We start from the raw sequence: 26,290 nt of genomic DNA, 5'->3' as shown, positions 1-26,290 counted from the left end.
GTGTCAGGGAGGCAGAGGCTGCGGGTGGGAGGTGTGGCCGTGTCAGGGAAGCACAGGCTGCGTGGGGAAGGTGTGGCCGTGTCAGGGAAGCACAGGCTGCCCGTGAGGGGTGCTGTGGGCTGGCTGGGCACAGGGAAGCCATCACACCGAGGCCGTGAACGCCATCTGCTGCAGCCCCACACTGGAGTCCCTGTCTCAGTGGCCCCCAGCGGCAGAGGGGGAGCAGCCGCAATCCAGGGTGCGAGTGTCGGTATGGCAGCGAAGAGGGGGATGGAGAATATCCCTGTTCCAGCACTCTGTGTTGCTAAGGAACCCTGATGGGGCTGTTAAAAAAAATGGACTCGTACCATTTCCAGACAGTAGACTGCAGAAGGCATTGGAACATCTGCTCTCTGTCACACAAAGGGAGAATGTTGCAGATACGGTGCGGTGTGCAGCAGGTACTAATGTGCTTCTGCCGTTGAAACAAACTGGTTTTGAGGAGGTTCATGAGAGTACTAGCTGCTCTGTTGTTCTATCTCCTTTCACTCCTGTTGGTGCATTCCACTTCTAGGCTTCACTGGGAAGACTAAAAGTGCCAGGAGACTTAGTAAAACTTTGGAGAGGGTGATTTTATGGACCTCTTGCAAATAAATGCCTCCAGCTCATGCCTGGGGAAGGAGAAGTTTGTGGAGAACGTGCTGGAGGATTTCACTAATACAATTTTTACTGAAGTCTGTAGAAGTCTTTCTGGTGAAGGTAACTTCTCCTCCGAAGCATGGTCATCTCTGAAGTGACTCCAGTGTGATGGGCACCAGCTGGTTTTGGGCATGCTAAGAGGTTTGAAGCTTTTTCTAACCTGTATATGAAATTGGCTGCCCTAGGTAAAAATCTGGGAGCGAAAGGAGTTCATGGTTCCCATGAGATGTCTGCAGACACTGCCATTTTAAACAGGAAACAGCCTGATGAGGCAAACCCAACTCCTCTGCAGGACCTCTGTTACTACAGAAAGCAGGGGAAATAATCCAGGTGGGTTCCTGAAAGGACTGAAGGAAATTTGAGTCAGTTAACAAGGAAATATCACCATCAGCCCAGGACTGGGTCTTGATGGAGGAGCACACAGCCTGTTCCTGGTGTTTACTTTTGTTAGAGGCAGAAGTGTTTCACCACGGTCTGGAATAGAGATCTGCCTGGCAGACTTTAGTTAGTGGTGTAAATGCTGCAGAAAGGGAAGCTGTGTGGTACTTATTTTTGACTGAACAGTCTCCTTCAAGTTCTTGGAAGAGATGGGCTGCCCCCATGCTCTGAGACAGCACAGTAAGAATTTAGGAGTGAAAGAAAACAGGGAAAGGAGAAGTCAAAGAGCACTTATAGTGAGTTATTCTTCAAATGAGCTAGATGCTCCATCATTTGTCCTAGATCACTCAGAACAGACAAGCAAACTCCAAACCATTAATACTTCTGTTAGTGTGGGGAGGATAGACGCTCTTGTTGGGAACTGGGGAAGACAAAGATATCAGCCTTTAAGAATAAATAAGGGAGAAGTTAAATCTAGGAACTTTCTGAGTTTATCTTCAGTTTCAGGGCACATGATAGGCAATGAGAATTTAGTTTGGCACAGTTTTTCTGATCATTCCCTTCCGTGAGAGTGTAAGAGCTTTTGTCAGTCAGGGAGAAGTTGTGGATGTGATAACACTTTGCTCCAGTGTGGCTTTGGGCAGCCCCCAGATAAGGCAGGGACCTCCATCTAAATAGAACTTTTTAACACAAGGACCCAGCCTGGTGAAAAGCAGTGCTTGGGAAGTGGTGCCCCACTGGCAGCTTGTTCTTGCCTAGCAGAGCTTGTCAGTTGAGGGGTGCAATCCCTGTCCCAGGTCAGTGTTTTTTTGTTAGTGGTGCAGATGAGACTGTTGGTGAATAGATGTGCTTTGTGGCCCAGGCTGGACAAGGTGACAGGGCTTTACAAGGTGGAACATGGACTCAGAGTGATCTTGAAGGGTAAGTGAGAGCTGGGCTGGAACAAACAGGAGGTAATTCAGTAATGGCAAATGCAGAGGAGAATATTTTGGGAATATTGTGGGAACAGCCAGCTGTGGGAATACACAGTGGAGAACAAAAGGCTAGCTTTGCAAAGGAGAAGTTGATCTTAAAAAAGCAAACAAACCCCCACAAAAAACAAACCACCAACCAAACAACAAACAAAACTTCCCCAGCATTTGGTGTGGGTCTACAGGGAAAAAGACAACAGCACATGGATTGGTCACAAAAACATACTAAAACTTGGATTGAGAAGGAAACAGATCTGTTTGTGTTGTGGTGTGGTGGGCTTAGCTGAAGGACCATGAGATGTGAGGCAGTTGAAGAAAGTCCTAAAGGAAAGCAACAAACATTGCTTGGAGTCTAGAAAAGGTGACCTAAGGGGGAAGCTTTGAGGTGAGAAAGGGAGGGATTAAAAACAAACAAAGCCTGTGTCTCCTTTCTCCTGTTTACAGAGGAGAGGGTAGATTATGGCCTGTTGCATATGCAAATGTCTGGTGCATGAGGAGAGATAATAAATGGTCTGGATGCCCACCATACACAGCAGAAATAGCTTCTGATTTAAATTGCAAAAAAGGGGAAGATTTAGTTTTAAATCAGGGGACCTTCTTAGATGCAAAGTTAAGTATAGGATAGATTGGTGGGTTCCCAAGCCTTTGAGAAGGCACTTAAAAGTAAGTTGGAAAATCCTGTGAGGAGTGATTTAGATTTGGCTGTGCTACTTTGGGCAGAGCAGTGGCTTGGGGATTCTCCAGAGGCTCTGCTTCCAACACAGACACAGGGTTTAAGGTCATGCTTTGTCTCAAGCTCCTTAAAAGCAGGAGAAAAAACTCTCAGTGGCTATTGAACTGGGTCATCTGTGTGAACCTCATGGTTTCTGCTGTAAACACAAAAAAAAGGCAAACTGCTTGCAGAGCATTCCCCAAGGCTCTGGTGTGACCTGCTCTCTGGGTGCAGGGGGACTCCTGTTTGCTGATCACTGGTGATGCCTCTGGTCTGGTGCTCCCCTTGCACAGATCCTCATCACTGCCATGATCTGGGGTGTGGGCACCTGCTGCTGCTCCTGGAGCCCTGTGCTTTGAGCAGGAGGTGGGACAGTGGGGTGCCCAGGGTCCCTGCCAAGCCCAGCTTTTGATGGTGGTAGGTAAAGGGAAGGGAGGGCTGCCCTCAGCACAGAAGGGACAGCTGCAGTACCCATGCAGTAGTGGGCAGTGTGTTTGCAAGCAAGCAAAATGCCTCTCCTGTTAATTGACATCTGTCTCAGTGACCACACAGCATTCTGGAGAGCTGTGTTTCAGAACCAGCCTGTGTGGCTTGTGAATAGTGCATGTTGAATACAACTGGGTGCTTAAATAGTGTGAGCATTGCTGTGACAGGTAAGTCAGCAGTAATTTGACTGCTTATTTAGGCCAGTTACTTGGAAGTCTTTTTCCCTGGCTGTGAAGCCAGGGAACATTAATGTTGTCTTCATGCTGACAAGACCTTGAAATCTTGACAGCAGAGAGCTTACTGAAAGCTGTGTGAGGAGATGTAACTCTGCAGGGGGTGACAGGGCAGCTCCAGTCACTGTGTTTGCCTGCCAGCAGCAGGGTCAGCATAGGTGCAGATCTGAGGAGGTGGTGCTGGCCCTGCCCCTTGGACCACGTTAACCAGCCAGAGACCACACTAAATGGCTTAAAATGAACAGCTTTACAGCTTGAGCTGGTTCCTGCTTCTGATGCATATTCATAATCAGCTATGAGCTCTTTGTGGGGTGTGTGTGGTTTGGTTTTTTTTTTTTTTTTATCTCCCCTGGAGTTAGAAGAAATTGAATTGATCAACTTGTTCATGGATACCTCCTGTGCCTCATCTGCATGGGACACTCCTCTGGATGGAGACAGGGCTTTGCAGTGGCTACTGGTGTGACCAGCACTGAGGAGCTGCTGCTGGGGACAGAAGGCCCCTGTTGTGCTCCCTTGCCAGAGCTGCTCCCTGCTTCCAGCAGTGGGGGTTCTGTGGCAGATTGTGAGCGTGTAGGAGGCAGGCAAGCTAATTTGGGTTCTGTATTGCAGGCAGAGTGTAAAGGGTGGTTGTTTACAAATGAAGAGATAATTTCTAATGTGGATAGATGGGACACAGGACGGCTATGACAGGGTGTAATCACATCACAGCTTCAGTGGAAGCTGCATTGCCATTTGCACTCACTGTAAGATTTAAAATGCGTGAGGTGGGCAAATTAGAAACTGGGAGAAACAGTTGGTTTCTAATCTAATGGTTTCAGATGCATTTTTTCATCATTTTCTCTAACACAAATATTTTTATAATGTGTTTCCTTTGAGTAGGGATCTGTTTACAAAGCACTGCTCAAGAAAATGATATGGATAGAGAAGACATCAAAAAGGAAGTCATCCTTTGGTTGTTTTTTAGTGTGGTGTTGGGTTTTTTTGTGTGTCATTGAATATGACTCTTCTGACCTTTTGTTAACCTCCTTCCATTTTTTTTTAAACAATCTGGGATATCAGGATCTGCCTGTGGAGGGTGGATAGGGTACCTGGTTGGCTGATGGTGTGGTGTCAGTCTGGCACGACAGTCTTCTCAACTGAGCCAGGATCAGGTTGTGTGTTTTTTACTGCAGTGTTGTCCCTGTCAGATAACTCTTCTCCAAAGATAGAGTCCAGGTTGTCACTAAACTGTGTGAGCTGGCAAGATCCTGGGCATGTACTCCTGCTGGAAATCCTATGGTTTTTACCACTTTCCCAGCCCACAGGAGGTGGGGAGCAGCAGTAAAATGAGGGGGGGGGAAATCTCAGCTTCTAGTGGTGTGAATGATCTGTGTTGGCAGATCTTCCTGCAGAGCTGGCTTTCATAAAAAGGCATTAAATCATCTTCTGCACCTAGAGCTATAGGCTCACAGGGGCATGTGTACCTTTCAGGGGGCCATCGTGTAGCCATCCTCTCTCTTGTGTCTGTTGAAAATAAGCTAAACTTGGTCGTGCAGTAGGAGATTCCATGATTGTCAGCTATTGCAGCTCAGCTTTGTGTTAGAGCCTGCAGTGATGCTCATGGAGTTGCTGGTAGAGGCACAGAGGACTGCATTCCTCCAGCCCATCTTCAGGGGCTGGAAAGCACTGGGAGGCCAAACATTTTGGGTTTTTTTTCCCTCCAGAAGTCGTCAGGGCTCTGGCAAGTTGCTGAATAGGAAAATCCAAGTTCACCAGCACTTTCTGAGATAACCTGAGGTGCCTGGCTTTCCGTGGGTGAGAGAACCCTTTGATTCCTGTCAGCTGCTCCAAGTGAAAGGACTCAAAACTTCTTTGTTTCTGTTTTAGGTTAATGGAGACAGCAAAAGAAATGACCAGGGAGTCCTTACCTATCAAATGCCTTGAAGCAGTTATCCTGGGGATGTATCCTTTCATGTGCCTGTGACTTTCCACTGCAGCACTGTTCAATGTATTGCCTTGCCTGGATGCTGTTTGAGATGGTCCCAGCCCAAGGTGAGTGCCAGCAGCTTGGGGAACTGCTGTGGTGCTGGTCAACAAGTTGCCAAATCACCTAGATGTGTGAGGAGGCATCTGGATGCTGTATGCCCAGTTCACCAGTGTCATGCTCTGGCTGTGCCACCTTTGACTTCTGCCCTGGTCACCTGCATGACGTCAGGATCTGACCCAGAGTGCCCAGATAGGGCCTTTGCAGACAGACACTTGTTTTCTTCATTAGTATTTCTTTATTGAATATTTCTGGAGCTTGGTAACACCTGAGGAATGCAGGTTCTATCATATGTTTGTCTAGTGTTTACATGGCAATCACATTAGTTTTTGTCTCTCAGCCCACTCTGTGCTTTGTGCAGAAATGTGTGTATTATAGTTAAACATTTAAACTTTACCTTAAAGTAATATTTGCTTCTTATTCAGTCTCAGGAAAAAAAAAGAATATTTTCATTTAGGGACTGACTCACTTCTTGACCCTCTTGTGCTGTCACTTATAAATCAACATACATCATCCTAAAACTAGAGCAGGGTAAGACAGGGTTCCAGGAATAATATGCTGGATACATCTTACCACAACTGATGGGGTTTGATTTAAAACAAAGCAAAAACCCCACCCAGAATAAACCCTGGAGCTGCTGGCTGGTCTCCCTGGCCTTTTACTTGGCTGCTGCTGCCCCCTCCTGTGGGAGGAGGTGCTGGCAGAGCCTGGCTGGTATTGCCTGGTGAGGGCTCCTGAGGGGGGGGGGGAGTGCTGCGGTGGCCTGGGAAGGGGAGAAGGGGACATTGGCCAAGCCAAGAGGTTTGTGTGGGAGTCCTGCAGCCAGATGTGGTCCTCCCTTGGCTCCTGGTGCACCAGGGACAGGCTTTGGGGCTGAAAGGGGGCTCAGCCTTACAGGGCTTCCTCTGCGAGCTCTGGCAGGGTCTGTGTGCAGCTGAGGGAGGGGTGGGGCTCCTGGGGGCTCCATGTCAGCAAGAGACTCAAACCAATACCCTCCCAGAAATGGGAGTGATGTCAGTGGAGCTGGTTTGCTTGCCTTTGTGTCAAGGTTGTGTCTGAAACTGAGGATGAAAGGGGTGGGGGAAGTAATGCCCAGGTGAAGCTGGTGCTGCTCTGCAGTGTCAGCATGGCTTCCAGTGCTCTAGTTCTAGCACTGCACCGATTATTCCACATACCACACGAGCAGAGGTGTGAAGATATTGGCAGCATACTGATGACAATGATCAGCTCAAAGGATTCTTGCTGATCTAAAAGTTTTGACTGTTTTTTTTTCATTTGGAAAGAGGGTACACAAAGCACAACTTGCTTTCCCAGGTCAGGCAGTTACCAGATGAGTGATGTGCTTGCATGCTCTCTGGAGTGTCAAACCAGTGTTCTCCAACACCTTCACATACCCAAACGGAGCATCCCTGCATGTAGGTGTGTTAACCTCTGGTTCCCTTCTCTGTCTCTGGAAATAAGGTACTGCTTGTAAATTGTGTGCTGGCAGGCTTTGCCGTGTTGCTTGGACACTAAAAAGCACAGCCCACTACAGTGGACCCTTGGTGTGAGAGTTCAGTCAAAGGCAGACTTCCACAGAGCAGCTTAGCAAGATGTCGTTTTAACAGAGCTGCTTGCTGGCTTGTGCAGTGGCCTTCTACTGTGTGACTTCTTATGAAGTGCTTCTGTAATCCCTCGTGGTGCAGAATGAAGTTTTGCATAATTGCCTTCATGCTATCTCGTGAAGCGTTTTTTAGGGCGATGAGTTAAAGTATGGAGCTACCCTGTCTGCACGTACCAAGGGAGCAGCTGCTGTGAGATGACTGAAAGCTTGTACAGATCTTCTTATATTATTTAGCATTAATCTGCACTGATCATGTTCTCTGTGCAGCTGTCTGAACTGGCTCCGTGTCTCTCTGCTTAGACAGTCTGCTCATCCGTGCCTGACCAGAGACATTCCTCCTGCTGTCTTCCCCAGGGCATTTCTCCCTTCAGTTGTGAATCAGCTGAGTAATGGTGTGTTCAGCCCATTCTTTCTCAGCAAAGACAGAAATTGCCCAGGGAATTTTATCCATGTTTTGTTCAGTTTATTACAATGGGGATAGCAGAATGTCAGAGGGGAGAGAGGGAAGCAGCATGGTGTCCATCCTCGGGGAGTCCCGCAGAGCGTGTCTGTGTTCAGTAAACACAACTCACTCACCCCTCTTGCCTTCAGCCTGCCTCTCTCAGCTCATGTGAGGTAACCGTCAGACCCATGCAGTGTATTAGACCTCCCTCTGTCCAATAATACTATTAAATGAGGAAGAGGAGAGCAGCAGTGCCTCAGGTGGAAGAAGTTATTTAATAGCTTCTGCACTATACCTTCTGTGCATTTAATCTGTGGATGATGTTTATCCTGGGCTTATCCTGCTCCTGCTTCTCCTGCCTAGCAGATACGTCTCTGGGCTAGTAAGAAGGAGAATTTCTTGCAATCATTGTAGGCCATTGATGTCCCCAGTGTCCCTTTTTGCCCTCTGCCTACTTGTTCACAGCTCAACTCACTCGCTTATTGAAATAGGCAAGGAGGGTCCTGCTGAGTATCTACAGCCCCTCTAGTGGCTGAGAGGACATGGGAGCTTTTAATTGCTTCTGTCGTCACAGCCTAATCTTAAGCTGGTCACCTCAGACTGTGCCAGGCACTGGAGAACAGGTGCCTCAAAACAAGGGATGCCAACCTGACAGGCCCACCCTCTGCCCCACAGCTGAGCCAGCTGATCGAGCTGTTCCTTCCTGGGCACTGGGGCTGTCAGAGGAATGTGGGCTCTCTGTGCAGATGTGAGCTTTGTAGCACTCTGCCTCACGGTAAGCAATCCCAAACCTGGGGTTTCTTCATTCCTGGAGCCTGTCAGAAATGCTGTCTTGACTCCAGGCTGTGATTGGAAACTTGTGCAAGCATTGACTGCTGGTGCTTGTAGGCCCTCTGACATTGGGAGCAGTTGCTTGATTGCTGGGAAAAAGATCTTCTGTTTTTACTGTAGCCCTATCTAACAGTTTTGAATCCTGAGATCTCTTTTCCTCCTGTTCCACCTCCTCACTCTGAGCTAGCAGCTTCAGCACTGCTAGCATAAATAAAGCTGCCTGCTCACTCCTCTCAGCCTGGTCTCCCCCCTTCCAGCCTGCATGTGCCCTGATGGCTCAGGGTGCCTGGTTTGTGCTTCCCCAGCCCTTGTGAATGGCAGGAAAGGTGGGGACCAGACACCCCATGGTTTTCTGTGTTCAACTCGATCAGACTTCATCAAAAAACACCCATGCTGGGCTTTAAGATACGAAGTGCTGCAATATCATCTTATCAGAGTTAAATAAGGGAGAATTTCAAACTTATAATAAATAACAAGTTGATTAGCACAAGGAGCATGACAGGTACTCACTTGCTCAGTATCAAGTTCATCTGGCTTTCCCTTTCCTGTCTGTTTTGCAAGGCAGAGTGGGACTCATAGTGGAGAAACCAGAAGGTGTCAGGTGTGGTGCTGGATCTTCCTGCAGCTGGAGGAGAAGCACTTGTGTGTCTGGGCACTGGGACAGCTAGGTGCTTAGACCCACCAGGGCATCAGTGTTGGGACAGCTAGGTGCTTAGACCCACCAGGGCATCAGTGTTGGGGGGCAGGTCTGGTTAGACCCACCAGGGCATCAGTGTTGGTGGGCAGGTCTGGGCAAGCAATTGATCCAGCATTTACATATGAAACCTGCATGTGCCTTGGTTTGTTTTGAGCTGCTGTGGGCTCTGCAGGGCTTTTCTTCTTTGGGGCTCTGAGGAGGGTCTCCTCATGCTCCATGCCCCTGGAGGTCTCAGTGGGTTGGGTCCCTTTTGGTGCTGCAGGGGAGGAGGCAGGGTGCAGGGGTGGCACTCATCTCCTCACCTCTTGCTAGTGCACATCTTGCACAGTTGCTGCCTGTCAGCTTGGCAAAGCACCAGCTTGATCCTCCTGGCTGAAGTCCTGCTGGAGTTGGTTTAGACACAGGTGGGCTGTGGTCCTCACAGCGTGTCCCCTTGCTTTCCATGCTGTGGTTCCTTGTGGAGGTGGGAAAACTGCTGGTGGCAGGTAACCTGAGCTCACCTAGCGCCAGGGAGCCAGCTGCTGTCTGGTGGGTGCTGTGAGCAGTGAAGACCTACTTCCAGAAATGTTTTAAAGCCATGTGCTGGCACATGGAAAGGTCCTGCTCTAATTATGTATTAATAAGAGAAGAAAAACAAACCAACCAAGAGAAAATGTTTTCTCTAAAAGTTGCTGCTGGCAAATAAAGAAGGTGTGAAAGGCTTCGAAGTGTCTCTCCTGACTGGAAACTGCTCTGTGCACGGCAGTGGGGGCACCTGGGTGGGGATGGGTCTGTACTGGGAGGGGAAGATGCTGGAACTTCTTTGTGGGGACATTTTTGATATTAGAGTTCACTAGAAAGTGGAGGAAAAAAAAAAAACAAACCATGGAAGGGAATTGTTTGAGTCATTGTGTGAGTGTGCAGAGTTAAAGAAAACCCATCCAGGTACTTTCTGCTCCAGAGTTTTAAAACGAAGGGATTGATTTAGCTGCCACCTTAACTAATGCTCTGCTTCTCCTTTGAAAGGATGCTACTCTTCACTTGCCCCACTGCTCAAGAAGATCGAGGTGGTGGCTGGAGTGCAGGTTTTGTGTCCCCAGTCTTGCTTGTATTTGAGCCTGGGATCTGAATGTCTCTGGATATCCAGGCTAGATTGTGTGTGAGCCTGGGTGGTGGAGGTGATGGGACTGTGGGACACAACTGCCTGTGGCTCCAGGGGATGGTGTGCTTTGTGTGGATGTGCAGATCTGTAGGAGCTGCATGCTGGCATTGGAAACGTGGCCCTTTCTGCAGGCTGCTGGCAGCATTGGTGTGCTCCAGAAGGCTTACTTGCTCACACAGACATAACTGTTTACACCAATGACCTGCCACCCCCAAAGTGTGATGTATGCTTTGGGCCCAGTTCTTCTCATGCTCCTCTGACCCAAACCTGTATCTTTCAGATTCAGCCTCATGGAGTAAGAGACCAGAATTCATCAGTTGCTGAATATATGCAGCCCTGGCCACCAGGCACTAGTATCTCTGTGAGGTGGAAGAGGGTTGAGGGACTAGTATGAGGCTGCAGAAGATCTGAGAGTCAGGGTGGGCAGAGCTTGGGAATCCCTGGGGGATGAGGATGTGCCATACCAGCCCATGCTTGTGAGGCCCTGATGGAGCTCCAGATACTGTGCAGTTCCTCTCTATAGGTGAAGAGGAGGGATGTTGGTACCAGAGGTGGTCAGCCAGAAGATTAGTATCATGAGCCAGCAGCATACCCAGGTGGCCAAGAAGGCCAATGGCATCCTGGCCTGGATCAGAAATGGTGTGGCCAGCAGGAGCAGGGAGGTGATCCTGACCCTGGTCTCAACACTGGTGAGACTGCACCTTGAGTCCTGTGCCCAGTTTTGGGCACCACAGGATAAGAAGGACATTGAGGTGTTGGAATGAGTCCAGAGAAGGGCAACGAGGCTGGTGAGAGGGCTGGAGAACATGCCTGATGAGGACTGGCTGAGGGAACTGGGGCTGTTTAGTCTGGAGAAGAGGAGACTGAGAGGACACTTTGTTACTCTCTACAACTACCTAAAAGGAGGTTGTAGTGAGGCTGGTGTTGGTCTCTTCTCCCAAACTACTGATGATAGGACAAGGGGAAATGGCCTCAAGTTGTGGCAGGGAAGATTTCAATTAGATAGTAGGAAGAATTTCTTCACTGAGAGAGTGGATTGCCCAGGGAGGTGGTGGAGTCAGCCCTGGAGGTGTTCAAACAATGAGTGCATGTGGCACTTGAGGCTGTGGTCTAGTGGTTAGGGAAATGTTGGGAGGGAGGTTGGACTTCATGATCCTGGAGGTCCTTTCCAACCATGGTGATGCTGTGATTCTATCCCTCTTGTGTGATCTCCAAGGAGATGAGCATCCCTCAGTGCTGTTTTTCTGCTGCTGTTATTTACATGAAGACCCAGGACGGGGAGGCCACCGAGCTTTTGGGGCAGCCTTTTTTGCCCTCTCCTGCTCTGTGCTGCTGCTCTATTGTGGCACCTAATTTACTCCCTGACTCCTCGTCTCCAGTGACAAGTCTCAGCTCAAAAGCGTGATTACAGCTGTGGCATTGCTGTGTCCTTGCCTTTTGTTTGCCACAATACAGCTCTCCTTGGGCAGAGCAGAATGGAACAGACATAATAATGATCCATGGAAGGAAGGGAAGATCTGACATGCCTTTCCAACCCGTTTGCTGTGTTTTTCATCTCGGGTGGGAACTCTCATTAACTAGTCACTCAGCAGAAACAACCTGTACCCAAAGGTTAATTTCCACAGCGGTTGTTGCTGGGTTATTTGATGATGGGTAATTTCCATCCTCAAAAGATTATTTTACTCCTACCTAGTATTTAATGAGATTAAATTGCAACTTCTCTGAGACCTTGTGTCTGAAGTGTGTATGTGTGGCAGGTGGTCACCAAAGCTTTGTGTGGACTTAATAGAAAAGCACTCAGGGAGCGGAGAGAAAACCCTTTCATAATGAAGGGGAAAAATAGTGGTGATGTTTAAAAGCTTCATAGGTGTTAATAAAAGATACTGCTTTTTCAGTTACACAGAATGATAAATACAATGGGCATCTGCAAGTATTTGTCTGTAGGATACAAATTGTTGTACTGTGACTTTGATGTACACAGGCCTCTCCTTTTCAGGCCTGGAGCAAGGTGACCCTTTAAATGAGGTGACTGGGGGCTGAGTGTTCCAGTGGATGTAACAGTGCTGGGCTCCATTCTGACCTTGCAGTGTATTTATAATCTTTAACTCTGCTGATGGTGAGAGGTTTTTCTCAGACAAGCTGGTCCTGCAACAGCAGTTCAGCAAGACCACTGAAGGCAACAGAGCTATTTCTGTTCCATGCTGGTGTAGCTGATGCCAGGGTGAGCCCTGGCAGTTGCTGCAGGGTGTTTGGTGTAGGTGGGGTGGGAGCACCCAGCCGTGGCTGGGCTGAGGGGCTGTGTGTGGCTGGGAGGTCAGTGCTCTGCTTTGCAGGCTTGTCCACACTCAAGTGCTCCAGGGGCTGGGCCCATAATGTCTTCTGTTCTGTACCCTCTAATACGTTTTCTCCAGACTGCTAAAGCTGATGACAACTAGCACTGAATGCAGATAAATATGTTCTGACACTGAACCAAAAAGCTTCCCTGTAGCTGTTCTGAAAGATTTTTGCCAATGTGTTTTTCTTGCCTTTTATTTTTTTTTTCCTGTACAGAGGTTTAACTCCTTGCTGCTGACCTCAGGGTGTGGGCAGTTCACAAATCTGTTACTAGGTGGTTTCTGTGTTCACCTGGAGGGCAAAAGTGTGAATATGTGAAATTCGACAAGCATCAAGTGGGTGAAATATCCCCTTGAGAAGATGTTTTGGAGACAAATGAGAGCCACTGAATGGTTTTCCTGCATTGCTGTAGAGACAAGCGATGAAATGTGGGGTGTGGATGGAGGGTGAGCGTCCTTGGGGAGTTGCACTGGTGCCCAGATGACGTGTCAGGCTAGGCAGAGCCAGGACTGAGCCTGAATTGTGTTTTATGGTGTTGGTACAAAGGCTTTTTGTGTTCTCAGTTCCCCAGCAGCTGTCGGGCAGTCGGAAGGCTGGTCGCAGTAACATCCCAGGGCATCTCAGCTGTCTGGTGGCACTTGTTTCACTGCTGTTAAAAACTTCCTTTTTGGGCATGGGGTAGGGGGAGGAGGGAATGCTGGAGATCCCCAGAGCAGGACCCTGATCTGAGCCAGATTCTATGGTTCCATCAGGAGCCAACCCAGCTCTTCTGTTTCTCAGGTTGCCCTGAGGCTGTTCTGGCAGTGGTGCCCCTAGGGCCAGCATATGTCACAGTGGCAGCACCCTGACTGGCTGCCTTGACCTCATCTGCCTCTGGGGTTACAGCAGGTGCCTTGGGCTGGAGAAACCCCAGGCTGGAGCATCTTACTGTAGCCTTTTCTGGTCGGTCTTTCCTCCTGCGTGCCCTGGCATTCTCAGCTGCCGTGCCAGGGGCGGGGTGTCAGCACGTGGAGCCAGGGTGGGCTGCAGCTGTCCAAGGACGAGCAGCTGGAGCCGCACGCAGCGTAGGCACTGACGCAGAGCCCCCTGCCTGGGGGATCTCACTCTGCTGCCCCTGGCACGGCCAGCGGGTGACCTGGCACCGTGCGTGGTTCCCCTCTGAGGTCACCTGCTGCGCTGTCTTGGAGCCCGGCCCTGGCCTCCCCCTGTGGTGTGTCTGAAACGGCCAGGCAGTGACTCAGGGCACATGTTTTGCTTTTTGTAAATGTTTGTTCCTGACTGTGTCTCTGGGCTCAGCTAATTAATTATCTGCCTGGGAGCTTTCCTTCGTTCAGCAACATGTTACAAGGGTAAGGTGCAAACCCCCTCTTGTATGAGGAGCAGCCATGCTGAGAGCTCCTATACAGATGGCCCGTCGCCCTGGAGAGGAGTAAATTCAGGGGGTTTTGTACTGTCTGAAGATGTAGGAAAATGAGGATCAGTAACCTGAGTTGTACCAAGCTCCAGCATGAAATGGAAGAAAACGTTGCTTGTCAGGAGCATGGGAGTTTGATGTTGGTATCAACTGGGGGAGTTCCCACAGGTCCAGGGAGGATGATCTCTCTTCTGGCAAGCTGACCCAAGCATCGCTGTGTTAATTCCTTCCTCCTGAAATGTGGTTGAAAGTCAGGCTCTTCCCTGCCTGGACCATTGCATCTTATACTCCAAGCAGTGAAATGGGCTTTGGCAGCATTGACCTTTTCTGGGGCACAAGAAGAATAAATTTCTGTTTGCAAGAAAGCCCTTGCCCTGGCAGTTAGAAAAACCCAAACCTGCTACAGATGCCTTACAAGGACAATAGTGCGTGCTCCCCTCCAGAACCATTGTTGCCTTGACGTAGTGGACACCAGATACCTAACGAACGGGCAGCCCTCTGTGGAACGATTCCCCATCAGCTTTAAAACCCACTTCTCAGGGAACTGTTTTCATCACGTGGTGCTCGGGATTTACTGCAACGGCCGGTACGGCTACCCGGGGACGGGGAGGCTACGGCTCGCTGGGCATGAGCAGGCGGCCGGATCTGATGGACAAGCCTCTCACTTACCGAACTCTGAGCGACCTCATCTTTGAATTTGAAGACTCCTATAAAAAGTACTTGCATTCAGTCAAAAAAGTAAAAATAGGATTATACGTCCCGCATGAGCCTCACAGCTTTCAGCCCATTGAGTGGAAACAGCTGGTCCTCAATGTATCCAAAATGATGCGCACAGAAGTTAGGAAGGAGCTGGAGAAGTTTGCCAGGGATCTGAGGATGAAGGTATGTCTGTGAGCCTGGGCACTGGGCTCAGAGGGGGTGTGCCTTGTCCTGTCCTGCTCCGTGTCAGCAGACTAACCCCAGCCTGAGATTAAGGTGGTGACGGGTGGGCTGGGGATGTGTTTATGTCTGTCTTGGTGGTTCTCCCACAGGGTTTGGTGTCTTTTCAAGCCCTTATAAGTTCAAAGATCTCCTCTCAGCTTGGGAAACACTTGAATCCATACTTCTCCCTGACCATCAAGGAGCTGTTGCCCAGTTTGCTTTTTTTATTGCCGCTAGAAGGAAGTGGCTGGGAGGATCCCCAGGGTACCAGGGGCTGAAGCTGGTGGTGGGGCTGGCCTCCTCTCTGCTCTTTGCACCTGAGCTCCAAGGGGTGTCATGGGACAGCTGTGTCACTTGCTTCTCCTTGCAGGCTGTGCTGGTGGGCTTGCCCTGTGCTGCCAGATGCCCCCCACACCTGGCTGAGTCACAGAGTGGGTTACAGGGGAAGGGTGAGGAAAACAAGTCCCTGACAGGCTGGTGCTTCCCTGCTGGCTGGTTGGACTGAAGATCCCCGAGGGAAGTGACGAGGGGACAGGGCAGCCTGCCAGGAAGCTGGAGAGTTTGGCTGCCCTTGGGGATGAGGGGTGTCCCTGACCATACCTGTGGAGCTGGCGTGGGCAGGGAGCAGGTTGTGGTCGTTGTGAAAGGGGATTTGGTGCCTTCCCAGCCTGCTGCTGGCAGCGGGAGCAGAGCAGGTGTGTTGCTAAACTCGGAGCTGGCTCTCACAGAGCAGCACGCAGCACTGCTTCCAAGTTATTCTGGGTTCTCACCCCTGCCTCGCTGAGGAGTGGCTCCTACGTAGCAGCCACGTGTCTTTTTGGCTGAGGGGCCTGCCTCCTTGCCCTGACCTTGGGGTAAGTGTCACCAGTGGCATCGTAGCCCCTACGTCTTGCTGCCACCTCTCCTGCCCTGCCAAGGACTGTTGAGGGCTAACTTGCACCCTCCTGTCACCTTAAGCAAATATGGTTGAATACAGCAAGCTTGTACTGAAGCTTTTTATCCCCCTTCTTCTCTAATCATGCTCTTTTAATACCATCTAGTGAACAAACAGCTGTAGCAGGCTCTACTTGAAGAAGTCCATGTGGGTGGATGACTTCCTAAACTTAAGTACTTGCTTTTGATAGAGACCAGCTCTTCATGTGTGCTGAGCTATGACACTGGGGCTGGGCCTTGGAAGTGCTTCAAGGCCAGGACCACAGCCCTTAACCCTTGAAGGCTGAAGGCCCCTCCCTTAAATGAATTCAGAATTTGAGCCACTGGATTCAGAGGATTTCCATTGTGAAGGGGCCAGTTTTGGAGGACTGGGTCTTAAAAACAACTTGGAGCGTGAGTGTTGCTCTGATGGCCTTCTGAGGTTGGAGGTCCTGGGGGATGGAGGCAAGTTAGAGACCTGCTGCGAAGTCCCAGTGTCACAGGGAGTCCAGCTGCTAGCCTAGGAGATGATGCCTCTGTCTGTGCAGAGGAAGGCTGGAGAGTGTGATTTGGCTGTGTTGAGTTTCCTTCAGCTGAGGCTCAAAACTGTTTTTCTTCTCCTTCACTGTTGCCAGCTCTGAAGAAAGCTGTGGATGAGACCTTTTTTTCATTTTTTATCTTGGAGCTGAATTGGTGACAACAACTAATTTTTGCAGGGGTCCTCTGAACAGCTTTGGGTTCCTCCTAACCTGGGCAGGGTTTGAATAAGCCCCGAGGGACTGAAGGCTCTTTGTGTGCCATCCCAGCTACTGCATGAGGCCCTTTATTTTTTATTTTCAGTGAATCACTGCCTTTATCCAACTCCTTTTCCTTCCCTGCCCCGTTCTCTGACAGATCCTGAAACCCTCCAGTGCCCATTCTCCAGTGAAGGAGAGGTCCCGGGGTAAGTCCTTGTCCCCTCGCCGCAGGCCGGGCAGCCCTCAGAGACGGCCCTGCAGGAGAGACAAATCGTGAGTATGCCTGCTGCCATCCTGCTGGGCCAGACGTGGAGGGTGGGGATGTACAAAACTGATATATGTGCCCTGACATACGCAGGAGAACTGCACTGGGTGTTTTGGTTGCCTGAGAGACTCCAGAAGCTGCTGATGGCCTGGCATTGTCATGGTTACTGCTGATCAAAGGCCTCTCCGTGCCGTGTCCTCAGTGGCCTTTGCTTGATTCAGTCCTTTGGGGTGCTGGATGACTGTGAAAGTGGAAGTGTGGGTTTTGCTTTTTGTTTTTTCAGTCCTCATACAGTCTGCTTTCTGGAGAGATTAACTGCCAGGGAACTGGAGGGTTTGGCTGCCTTTGGGGTGAGGGTTGTCCCTGACCGTGCCTCTGGGGCTGGCATGCCGGGCACCTGTACAGGAGGGAAAGTAGTTAGATCACATTTTGTGGTGTTCAGACATAGGTATTAAAACCAGGGGGACGTATCTGCTGTCAGTGGTGGGGTGTCCTGCTCTCGTGGTCACTGAGACAGAAACTGGATTCTTTGTGATGAGCCTTTGAGTGGAGCTGTTTTTGGTGAGGACTGTCTGACTTGCAGGGATGGTGAGTAAGTAAACCTTTTCTCCTCTGGCTGAAGTGGAAACATCCCTTGCGTTGTGATTCTTTGAGTTTAATCAGCTTAAAAAAATCCAGACAGCTTCCCTCATGCATCGTGGCTAATAGTTTTTCTTTCATTGTCTGGGGAAGGATGGATTAACTGTGTGCAACACCTGTAAATGGATAAAACTGAGCTTCCAGTTCATGGGCCTTTTACAGCCCCTGGCAGTGCAGACTGCCACACCTTAGATGTGGAAGAGTTGAGTTGTAGCTGTACTGCTTCATATCAGGAGCTGACAACTGTGAAAACCTGTACGTAACCAAGATCAGTCAGGTATTTATGATCATCACTTTTTAAATAGGCTCCCAGACTACTGTCTCAGCACTTGTTTGTTTATTTTAAAGTAGCTAACAGAGACATTAGGCTAACCTTCTAAAGATAACTTAAAAATACTTTAGCAGCAGATGATTTCACAGCAGGCTTTTATTTTTACATGTGAGTTCACACTCAGCCCATGATGTACTTTGGACTCCGTCACCAAGCGCTTCTTGTTTAGTGCCTGGGTGTTTATAGTTGCCACAGGTCCAGCTGCTCCAGGCTTCTTCACCTCCTAGGTCTGCCTTGAGGGATGGTGTCATCTTGGGGCTTCTGACAGTGCTTCTGCAGTTGCTGGGGTGGATCACGTATGTCTGGAGTGAAGAGTGAATCTTACTGGGCTTGGAGGCTTGCCAGCTGGGTGGTTTCCTGAGAGAGCTGCTGGGCATGTGGCTGCTCTGTAAAGCCCAATTCCTTCTTGGCAGTGTTGCTTCTCCAGGACAGAAAGTCAGCTGAGGTGCTGGTGGCCTTGCATTGGCTTCATCACCTGTTACTGGCTTGGTGGTTCTGCTGCGTTGTACTGTATCTAGAGCCACTTGTATGCTATTCTGAAATAAACTCTGGGTGACCATGGTACAAGGTCTAGGACCCAGCTGTAGGATGGTGCAGGGAGCAGGAGACTGAGAGCAGACTCCACACAAGACTTTAATGTCTGCTCTGGTGGGAGGTGTTGAAGCATCTCAGTGGATGTGAGCTCTTGCAGCACGGGTTTGTGGCTGTGTCATAGTCCCCTTGCAATCCTGGCCAGTACACTTGGAAGGAACAAGGGAGTGAAGGGGCTTTTGGAAGGTCCAGGGCCCTTGAGAAGACTGAAGAGTCTGCTCTCTGTTAGCAAAGTGATGCCAGGGAGAAGAACTGGGCTCCTGATGTTCAAAGGCTTTTGTGCAGTGATGCTGGTGGCTCGAAGGCTGACTGGGCCTTCTGCCCCACCAGGAGTGATGCTGCATAGGAGTGAGCTGCTGTAGGGAGTTCCCTTCTGGTGATAAAACCCTTTCATTTCCCAAATTGAGGTCTGCTGGTTCCTGCAGTGGGAGGTCTCCAAGATCTGAAGGGGGAGTGGCACCCCCTCGTCAGGGCTGAGCTGAATGACACGTACCAGCAGGTACAGCGGTTGTCACAGGGTGAGATACACAAGTGGGGAAGTCAGATATTTTCCTCCATGTGCTGATGTCTCTCAGAGAGTCTGGTGGCAATGAGAGGCCTTTGTGTTACGCACAGAAGAGGAGAGACCTCCAGGCTTGCTAGGTTTGAGGCTGAAATCCTAGCTAAAGAATGGCTGTGCTTCTCAGTGCTGTGTTTCATTTCTTTGTGGCTCTCCTACTCCCATGCTGTAATTACAGGTTTGAGAGCCTGCAGAGGAGGGGGAGAGAAGTGTTGTGCTCTCACAGGAGCTGGCAGGGGCTGAGTAATACATTCGTTTGAAAGGCTTCACTTGCTGTTGATAAGTTGTTACTACAGCCTGGGTTTTGTCAACAATAAAATGATAGAGGCCTGCTGGGAGAAGTCTCCCAGGGAAAAATACATGGAGTGGTGAGCTGCCATGTCTGTGGAGTGTTCCTGAAGGACAAAGGCTGAAGCAGTGCTTAAGGACAGAATTGGATTTTACAGTCTTAACCCTTTAACTTCTCATCCTGGTTCTTGATGAGTTTACTGGGTGACTGCCAGTGGTGGCCACCAGCAAGCCCATGGGAGCATTTTAGCCTGGAAGCAGAGCTAGAAGGTAGTTGGTTGTGTTGCAGGACATGGATGGTGATGCACCAAGCAGCATGTGCCTGTCTAGGAGACTAGTGTGGAGTCAAACTGCAGCTCGTTAACTGAGCTATGGTAGTGGTCCATGTGCTCTTGTCCCCACAGCTGGTGGGATCCTGGTAAGGGTGGCCAACAGGCAGGATGAATAGAAGAGGATACAGGGTGGTGTGAATCTGGTGGGTAGCCAATAACCTTTATTGTGTCCACTTGTCCATCTTCTGAAGTTCCAAAGCAGGAGGGAGCAGTAAACCACAAGCCAGTGTGCTGGAGCAGGCAGCACAGTGTGTCACCCTCGGCAGGAGTGCCTGGAGCTGGAGGGGTTTGGGAGAGTTGACAGGAGCTCAGAAGGGAGCATCGTGCAGCAGCCTGAAGTGATCTCTGCTCCTAAATGTCAGTTCACCAGATCTCTGTGTCACAGCAGCACTGCCCTGTGAGCTTCTGGCCTGAGGTAGCATCTGAATGGAAAATTCTGTGTAGTCTTTTATATTTGGGATGTGCAATGAGGGCAGGATTATATTAGGGTGTACAAAATCAGGGACATCTCGTAAGTACGGTGCAGCCGGCAGCAGTGCGCAGCTTGTTCACCTGCCCATCGCCACTTTGCAGAGGAGGTGTGATGTGCTGCCCACGACAGAGGTCACTCACTTCAGAGGAGATGTTTAACACCAGGTCATTTGCCAGGCAAGGAGAATGGGGGCTGCCAGGCCTCTGCTCCCACAAATCCTTGCCTCCTCCTAAAACCTTATGGAGGACAGTCTGTCTGTAGCTGCAAGCTAGAGAATCGCCATGGAGTGGAAGTGTGTGTGTGACCATGGGAGTGCAGCAGCTCCCCAGCTCTCCTGGATAATCAGGAAAGGTACAACCATCCAAGTGTGCTTTAATTAAAACCATATTCTGGCTTTAATTAAAGGGATGGAGGGAGGAAGGGTGGGAAGAGGATCCCTAAATTTGAGGAAGGAAGGATGGACACTGGAAACTTCCATACAGTCTGTCTCTTGATGGTCTCCAACTCCTGTGCAAGCTCTGAGGGATGCAGCTTGTAGCTTGTTTTCTGTTGAATCAAATCCCACCTGCTCTGAAGGAATAAAGTGGAAAAATCCAAACTACCCTACAGTGATTTCTTCAGGTGCAATCCCTTCCTGCGAGTGACAGGGATCACTGAAGACACCTTCACTCCTGTGGAGTACTTACAGATTGTGCCCAACGTGAAGTAGGGTGCAGGGTGGCACTGCACAGAGGATGATGGGGATATTAATGGAGTTACTTGGATAACTGGTAGAAAACCAGGTTGCATTCAGTGTAAGACTAGACAGAAGAGCATTCATTGTCCATAGTAAGATACCCAGCTCTCAAGTGCTGTGCAAATTCTCAGCAGAAATCTGGTGCTAGCAGCTCTGCTCTTAATAAAGAATAAAAATATCACTTATTGAATCAAAGAATGCAAAAATACTTTGGAATTTTTGCTGGCAGAGGACATCAGGCCAGGCTGTCCTTGGCCTTATGGCCTCTGCCTTGGCTGTGCTGGCTGCCCAGAGCAGCTCGGGCAGTGTCCAGCAGGGAGGTGGGTATCAGCCTTGGGGCTGCCAACAAACTGGTCACATCTGCCACCTGGAGAGAGAAGAGTGAGCCCCAGAGCTGGAGGCCAGCTCTGAGGAGAGGCAGGGAACCACCCGAGCTGCTACCTCTGGTAGTACAACTGGTGTTGTACTCCTCAGGCTTTAGCTGTGGTTTTCCAGCAAAGGCAGCGTGCTGTAGGGTCTGCGAGGAGAAATGTGTGTTTTAGACAATGCCTTTTTACAGAAAAGCAGATGTACAGCTTAGTGTGAAAATAACTGACTGCCTGGAGTAAACTCCCACATTAGACACTTCCACAGTCTATAAATCAGCATTGTTTTGGTTCAACAATTTTGTTGCAGGAGCTTTTCCATTGCTTGCTAAATATAGAAAGAGTGATTGCTCAGTCCCAAGGTTTCATTTGGTTCAGGTTGTTGGTATACTGGAATGACTTAGCAGCAAACATTTGTGGAGTGTGTGATGCCTCAGGTAAGTGGCTGGACTATCAGAAGATGAGACACCTGGAGACTGAAGGGAGTTCATCTGGTGCTTTCTGTTTGGAAGGCTCTCTTCTTTGGAGGCCTTTCACACAGGCCTAGCCAAGAGGAGCAGGCAGGTTCAGAGAGACAACACACTGTGCCTGTGTGCTGTCAGTTGTTTCCACGCTGATCTAAAAGCCAGAGTCCTGCCCTGGAGCAGATCATGGGCAGGATGTGTCTAGTCTCAGCTACTCGTTTAGGTCCCTGTGTCAAGTGGGAGGGAGAGGGGCACTCCCAGGCTCAGATCACAGCCACCAGTATGGGATGAGTTGTTCCTCACTGGTGCTTGGCTTCAGAGGCAGCCCACGCCAGCAGCTCAGTCACACCAGTTCAGGTGGCAGACTCAGCAAGATGGTGCCGCCGAAGAGAACGCGAGATGGAGTCGGTCCTGTTTGGAAGTGAAGGGTCCCTGCCGTGCCAGCTGTGCTCTCCAGGGCCCTGGCAGCAGGGGCTGGCTGCTGAGCACTGCCCTTTCCTCCTCTGCTCGCAGGCCTGCAGTGCTGGACAAGAAAGGAGAGCTGGCCACGCTCAGCGAGGTGGGCTACCAGCTCCGCATCTAGCCAGCCACGGCCACGCGGAGCCCGTCCTGGTGCTGCCTGCTCCACTTCACCTGCACTCCCGTGGAAGGAGGAAGGAAGGGGACTGTTTGTTAACCTGTGAACTCTAACAATAACAGTTTTACCTAGAAAATAGAATGGGGGAAATTTTGTTTTGGTGGCAGTATTTATTTTATTTCAATTTAGAGATGAGACATCAGCAGAGAGAACCTAATACTGTGTTTGCCAGGATATGAGATTTTCTTTACCCCCCTCTCTCAAATAGCAGCTGACCCAAGTGGTCTGAGAGTTTCTTCAAATATAATTTCCCTGTACAGGCATTTAATTGTGCTGGGTAGCAGCACTGGGATAACTAAGAAATCTTATTCTTAGTGTTAAGATGTGCTGGGGTGCAGTTAAAGAAAAAAAAACAAAAACATATTCAGTATTAATATTTAATGCAGCAATAAAAAAGCAGTGCAGAAGTGGCATGTGTTTTTTAAAGTATCAACATTACCTCACTAAACTTAATAGATATGCAAAACTGTCAGTATTATTGCTTTGTAACTAATTTGTACTGGTTCCCAGCATTTCTGGTATATTAAAGCAGCACTGAATGATTTACTGCCACCTGTATGGATATTTTGTGCACGTTGCTGAAAGATGTTAAGTAGCAGTAATATGCAAGTGTATTCTTGAACACTGACATCTTCTTGGGCAAAACGAGGGTTTGGGGTTTTTAAAATAATAACTGATGAATTTTTAAACTTTGGTAATTTTTTTTATACTTTGTCACAAGCTTTTAGTCTTTCTGGACTACACCACCGAAGCACAAGATGTAGAGATTGCTGTTTTGTAGAGACAAGTGTTCCCCTGCTGGTCAGTTTGATTCTTGTTTGTGTTCCTGGAGCAATAGAAAAACCCAAGTCAGCACGGCTAACCTGAGTGTATGTGCTTCTCCTCCAGCATCTGTGTGTCCCTCTAAACCCTGTCGTGGGAAGGCTGGGCAGTCTCAGATGGTGATGCCTTGGCACCTGACAGTAAGACTGGACACAGCAGGCTGGAGCTAACCTTCTGCTCTGCTGCTGGCCTCCATGTCTCATCACAATGGCTTAGCCCTTCCTGAATAAGGAAGATTGTATGGGAATAACTTCAGCAATAAATTAAGTTGTACATCTGAGACAGCTGAAAATGAAGCTTGTCTGCTCCCTCCCTGCACAGTCCTTTTGTTCTCAGACATAGCTAGAGACCTGTGCTGGACAGCAGTGTTCTCAAGTGGGGCAGGAAGACTTTCCCCTGGGGTCTGCCCTTCATAGCAGTGAAGTTCTCTGGAAGCATTCAAGTGCTGCACTCCTGAAAATGTTTCATTAGGTGCCTGAATAGAAACTGGATTATTGTACAAGTCCAGCCTCTCCCCTTTGAGCTGTGTGTATAAATGATACTGCCATAGGCCTTGTGTACCTCTCCCCTCTTGGGCTATGACTTTTTTTGGATCTCACTGAAGACAGGACACAGTAAGACAGTGATGATAATGCTAACTTAAATGGAATGATTTAAGTCCCTAAAACACCTCAGCCAGCAACTGTGTGGATAAGAAGATGACTGCTTGTGTGCAGACCTTGTTGCTCAAAAAAGTCAATGAATCTCCTCTACCTAGGACAGGAAGACAACACTGAGAGCCAGCAACCTTCTACAACCAGGGAAGGGTTTTCTGCTAGTTGTTGAGAAGGTCTAGAAAGAAGACTTTTAATGCATTACAGCTCTTTATACACCACCCTGTCAGTTACAGGGAGGCCTTTCCCATCCCTCTTCCCTGCAAACTTTTCACTCTGTTCACAACGGGAATTTTTTTTCATTCAGGAGTGAAACTGAAGAGAGGAAAATACTCTTTTGGTAGAAATTCTTGTGTAATTTGACATCAGCTGCAGAGTTTCTGTTTTAAACTTTGTGCTGCTCAGTGTCTTGTGACCTGAACTATTTTTATTTTGTATATCCCTTAGACTTCTCATGGGTAAAATTATGTGAAGAACCAAACTTTGATCAGCTGTATCCTATAGCACAAGGTTATCTGATATGTGGCAAGGTTTTTTTTCTATGAAACTGTGGTTTACTTCAGCTCAAGTAATGGTGGTTGGTCTGTATTTTTTACCACTGTCCAGCACAACTTGAGATACCATCTCTTAACTTCTGACTTACTGAAACTTTTTAATGCTGTAGAGGAATGTGACAAATTGCTTTTGGTTCTTGTTTTGAAGTTCATCTGAATATTCTCTTGAAACTTGCTTATGATGGCATTTGTCTTAAGTGTGGTTCTAGTGACTGTTCTAACTTACTGCAAAGTGCTCAAATAGTTTAGAAAACATGCATGACTGTTTTTGTTTGGTTTTGTTTTTAATCACTTGTATGTTTATGCACAGCATGAGATTTCAATAAAATATCATGGTAGCCTTTTTTTAAAGAACTTAGGTTTACTTTTTTGTGCTGTCCAGAAAATATCTGTGTCCTTTCTAAAGAGGAGTGAACTAGAGCAGGTGTTTAAACATTGGTCAATATCTGCCTCATTCATTATTCTACAAAGAAATCACTGAACATAAAGCCCTTACCCTCCTCCCCCCCTGAGCTAAATATTAACGGGTTATATGAAGAAAAACAGAAACAAGTCTCCAAGCCCTACAATAAAGACTCCTGAACTAGCAGCACTGATGCCTGCATCATGTCAAGCAGCTTCTGCTGTTCTCCTGAAATAGTAACTTGGCCCTTTCCCCATGTTTCTGTCATCAAAATGGTGGAAAACAACATGAGATGACAGTTTCATCTTTTGTAAAGGAAAGCAAATTATTATAATCCTTCAGTAATAACATACTAATGAAGTAGAACAAGCATTTTACTGCCTGAATAGTTTCATGGCAGATAGTCCTGTTTTGTGATGTAACAGTGATTGCAGTGTACTTTCTCAGTTCAGGTGGTTCTGTGATGACTGCCACTGTACTTCCTGCATTATTCTCAAAGCACAAAGTAATCACAGTCGTAATTCTGCAGTCAGGAAAGGAACCTAGATTGAAAAATCCAAAAATTAGGTTGGAGAAGAAAAAACAAATGTTTCTGGAGTCTGCATGTGACTCCAGGAACAAGGGTGTGGGCTTTCCAGCACTGCACTAAAAGGCAATTCTCCAAGTGTTACTTTGAAGTCAGTTTTACATACATATCCACAGGTAGTAACCTGAGTTATAAGACTTGTTTCCAGCCCTTGTGGTTCCCTGCAAGCTTCCCATTCAGGCAATCTTTGTGGTCTGTTGTGGGTTTTAATTTTTAAAAATTTTGTAAATAATATTTTGCACAGAAGGTTTATAGGTGCATTGTGAAAGTGTAAGACCTTGATTGTTTAATATCTCAGGATCTTTTGTTTCAGCATATAGCTTGACAAGAACTACATGGGAAAAAAACTTCCTCCAGTTGTTCAGTTTCTATGAAGCCTCAAGATGTCCAGGACATTTTCCCCTACAGTAGATTGATTATGTTCCCTTTAAGTTTTCATTCTGATTAAACATAGATTTTATTTCAGATACCTGAAAAAAATTCCAGTGAATGCTACCTATAGTAAAGCTTTTAGGAGTTAAAGTAACTTGTGAGAACATCAATGTTTGCCTTACTGCAAAGCTGTGTCCTTCCTTTGCAAGTCCAATCCCACAGCCTCTGCACTGACCTAGCCTGAGGTAACTGACAAAACTCCTTTGCAGAAGTGTTTACACAGAGGGGTCCCCAGAGCCCCTCAGTAGTGGGAACACTGCTTGGGAACACTGCTTTCAGCACAGGATGAAGTGTGGTGCACACAAACTCCCTCCCCTTTGAAGAAGCACACAGTTCTCAAAGAATAATCAGTTTTACTGTGATTTACAATAAAAACCATTTACAGCATCTCCATGAAAAATAATGCCATTTTGAGACTGGCACAGATGTTTTCCATTATCAAAGAGGAAGCAAATGTAAAATCTTTTCTTTTTTCCTTAAAGACTTCGTTAAGCAATTTAAACTTTTTTTTTTTAAGAAAGTCTACTTTACACAACAGTAACAGATCAGCATGCGTGCAAACTTACACCAGAGCAGCAGTGCTTCAATTAACCTTTAAAAAAATAAAACCAGGAAGAGACAAGGTAAAGTTAAATTTACCTACACAAA

At 48.2% G+C, this 26,290-nt stretch overlaps 1 protein-coding gene across 1 annotated transcript in view; it reads left to right on the top strand.

The window, feature by feature from the left end:
* The window catches only part of VASH2 (vasohibin 2), a 28,176-nt gene extending 6,038 nt beyond the window's left edge, over nucleotides 1-22,138 (top strand). The window contains 5 exon segments of the mRNA XM_008943816.1: nucleotides 5,325-5,399; nucleotides 14,419-14,554; nucleotides 14,556-14,825; nucleotides 16,671-16,786; nucleotides 22,069-22,138. Of these exon segments, the coding sequence (XP_008942064.1) occupies nucleotides 5,325-5,399; nucleotides 14,419-14,554; nucleotides 14,556-14,825; nucleotides 16,671-16,786; nucleotides 22,069-22,138 (667 nt within the window).
* Nucleotides 22,139-26,290: the final 4,152 nt, after the last annotated feature.

This window comes from Merops nubicus, unplaced genomic scaffold, assembly GCF_000691845.1.
Source record: "Merops nubicus isolate BGI_N331 unplaced genomic scaffold, ASM69184v1 scaffold8137, whole genome shotgun sequence".
Classification (NCBI taxonomy): Eukaryota; Metazoa; Chordata; class Aves; order Coraciiformes; family Meropidae; genus Merops; species Merops nubicus.
Note: the sequence above shows the minus strand (reverse complement) of the source record. Positions and strands in the feature narration are given on the sequence as shown.